This window comes from Corvus brachyrhynchos, unplaced genomic scaffold (genome assembly GCF_000691975.1).
Source record: "Corvus brachyrhynchos isolate BGI_N302 unplaced genomic scaffold, ASM69197v1 scaffold26, whole genome shotgun sequence".
NCBI lineage: Eukaryota > Metazoa > Chordata > Aves > Passeriformes > Corvidae > Corvus > Corvus brachyrhynchos.
Window position 1 is genome coordinate 1,140,037 of NW_008239324.1, and position 2,918 is coordinate 1,142,954.

Consider the following 2,918-nt stretch of genomic DNA (forward strand, 5'->3'; position numbering starts at 1 on the left):
GCGCGCCCCGCCCGGGGGGGGGACGGCGCAGCCACAGCGCTCTCGAGTTACCGGTGGGACAAAGCAGGCGGAGTAGACAAAAGTAACCCCAGTCACACAAACTATTTCAGCAGGTCCAGGCAAGAGGCACAGGCAATCCTCACCTCCTCTTCCGGCTCGCTGCTTCCCAGGGGCTGATATTTCTGCACGAAGCGGAGGAGCGACCTTTTCTGGAAGAGTTTGGTGAAACTTCCTTCGCCCATCTTCGCTGCGCCGCTCTGGGGAGCGCCCCGGGGGGCAGCGAGATGGGACCACCGGCCGCTGGCAGGGCTGGCTCCGCTTCCCCGGGAGCTCGGGGCTACCTGCAGGGAGAGGCACCTGTCCCTGCCGCCAAGTCACGCCTTCCTTCGGCCGCCGGAGCCGGAGGGAGGGAGGTGCGCGCCCTCCGAGCCTCCCCGCGGGAGCTGCTCCCGTGAAACCCGGCCGGGAAGGCTGGCTGTGTGTGACAGGGACACGAGGGAACCGGCTCGATGTGCGTGACCGGCACCTGAAGAGCAGGTTGGGCTTTTCCTCCGCCCTCCGAAGGATTGCTGCGGGAGGAGCGTCGGACGGGCAGATAGGGAAGGTGTTTCGCCAGGGCTGTGAGCGCAGGGGCAGGACAGGTTACACGCACCGCCGAGCCTGTTTGTAAACTTCCAGGCTGGGATAGTCCTTCTTAGGAAATGCTCCAGTCAGCACAACGCCGGGATTTATAGGTGTTTACATCAGGGAGAGGGCATGGATGTGCGATGTGGGGATTTGTAATGATCGTTCGTCAAAACCACAGCGCTTCCTTCGCGCTTTCGTGGTGGATCCCAACGCACAGCTAAGGCTGGACTTCGGTGCCCAGAGCTGGACTACAATAATGCCTGTGGGTCCCTTCCAGCTCGGAACATTCTCCGGTTCTGTGATTCCAAGATTGATAAAGTTCACTGGTTACATCACTCCCGGAGATTTATGGCTGCCTGTCAGGGAGCATCACACTCTGGTTTGCCCCACGAGACCTACATCCTCCCTCAGGCACCATGACTGCGGGATCCACTTATGCTTACATTGTCCCTGAGGTGTAAACTGTGAGATTAAGATCCTCCTTTGACAGTAAAAACTGCATCGAGGGAATAAAAGTCATTCCCAGCCAGAGGAAAATAGATGTGCAGTTTTCTGCAGGAGAAGAGTTTTCTCCAGGGACATCCAGGTGACAGCTCTGGAGCAGTGGGGGTGGTGACACCTGGACCATGATGAGGCCAAGCCCCCAGACCTCTGTGACAGCCCGTGGTACCCAAAACCTGGTCAGCCCTCACCAAACTGCTGCTCTTCCACGGAGCACTTCAGTCTAGCCTGTTTGCATCCCCCAGGTCCCGCCAGCTCCAGGAAAAGCTGAGGAGCCCTTGGGACACCCCACACAGCCACACCCGGGTCCCACTGAGGTGCTGTGGAGGGAGGGGCTTTTCCCAGACCGAGGGGAAAACAAAGCAGTTGGGAAACACGCTGCAAGGAGCCGGGATCTTGTAAAACACAGCTGGGGCTTCCCGGCTCCCTCGGTTGAGCAACGCTTTCGCAAGGATCCCACATGGATGCGTCAGGCAGATGGAGGAAGTTCCTGCATCGCCGAAACAGCGCTCCTTCCCGTGGGAAAGGATCCAGGGATAATGCTGGGCTCTGATTTTCGGGAATCTCACATCCAGGCCCTGCCCAGGGTTTAGGTAAGGTGCTTAGCCAGGGTTTGGAGCAGATACAGAGGGATTTGGGCTTTATCGTACGGGAATCAGGAGGTGAAACCTCTCTGAGCTCATTTATGCTCTTGAACTGGTCCCCGCCTTGTGCAGCTGTTCCAAGGACCTGGAGCATGTCCAGCTGGCTCTGCCAGCTCCTGACAAGGCACAGCAGCACTGCCTGGCAGGGAATCCCTTCTCCTGCCCACCTGAGCGTGCTTGTAGTCACCACAGTTTTAGGATCACTCCAAATCCTCGTGTTTCTGCCAGAAAAGTGGTGGAAAACATCTTCCCCCTCTAGGCAGGTAGGGAGAAAATTTCCCTTTGGTTTTGCTCTTGCTTTTCTCATCCCCAAATCCTCACTCATCATCCATGAAGCTGCTGCCCACAAGGAGCATCCCGGGGCTGTGCTGTGCACAGTGTGTCCATGGCCTGGGCAGCCCCAGCGTGGCTCTCATTAGCCGCTGTGGCTAATTGAGCAACAGGCTGATGCTTTCCTTATTTGACATCACCCCCTTGGCACAAACCTGCTGCTTGTAGAGACACATGGAGCTCCAAGCCCAAAATCCAGAATCCACACGACGGCCAAGAGGCCACACCCTGGGTTAGGGAGGGGGAACAATGCACTGAGTGGGACTGACAGAAATTCCAAGACAAACAGGACGTGGAAAAGGAGAAAAACGAGTTGATGAGCACAACAATGCACTGTAACAATCGGTGCATGGTGGTTCATTATCCAGCAAACTGGCAGCTGGGGAGGAACAGCGTGGTTTGGGCTCAGGACCACATCCCTCTCTCTCATCTTTATGTTCCCTCTGTTCTGTTATGGGAAATTGTATTTGATGAATTGGAATAAATGCAGGGAAAAAAAAAAAGTTGCTGTTTGCCACTCACTCTGAGAAATTGCTGAACGGCCTCAAGTTTCATTTTCTTGCTGCTGTTGATTTCTGCATGTTAGGAAATGTAATGAAAAATTAATGTATTTTGCTATCCCATGGCTCAGAAAACGCTGGGAATAAACTGAATCAACACTATATGTTAAGAAAACAACACTAATACAAGTTGTATTTCTTCACTCTATCATTTTCACACTACAAAAACATAACACGCAGCCCAATTACATTGCCCTTACAGTATTTCCTATTTAATTGGATAATAAAGCTCCAGTTCTAAGTAGATTACTTGGAA

General features: G+C 54.1%; 1 protein-coding gene across 2 annotated transcripts in view; it reads right to left on the bottom strand.

Moving 5' to 3' along the window:
• The window catches only part of ATP2C2 (ATPase secretory pathway Ca2+ transporting 2), a 25,610-nt gene extending 25,113 nt beyond the window's left edge, over positions 1-497 (bottom strand). The window contains exon 1 of one of the 2 annotated variants that reach the window (XM_017740997.1): positions 144-497. In XM_017740997.1, coding sequence (XP_017596486.1) covers positions 144-242 — 99 coding nt within the window. In that variant the 5' untranslated portion in view covers positions 243-497. The remainder of the gene's footprint in view (positions 1-143) is intronic. The other variant, XM_008638688.2, reaches the window with a different exon arrangement.
• Between the last annotated feature and the right edge of the window lie 2,421 nt (positions 498-2,918).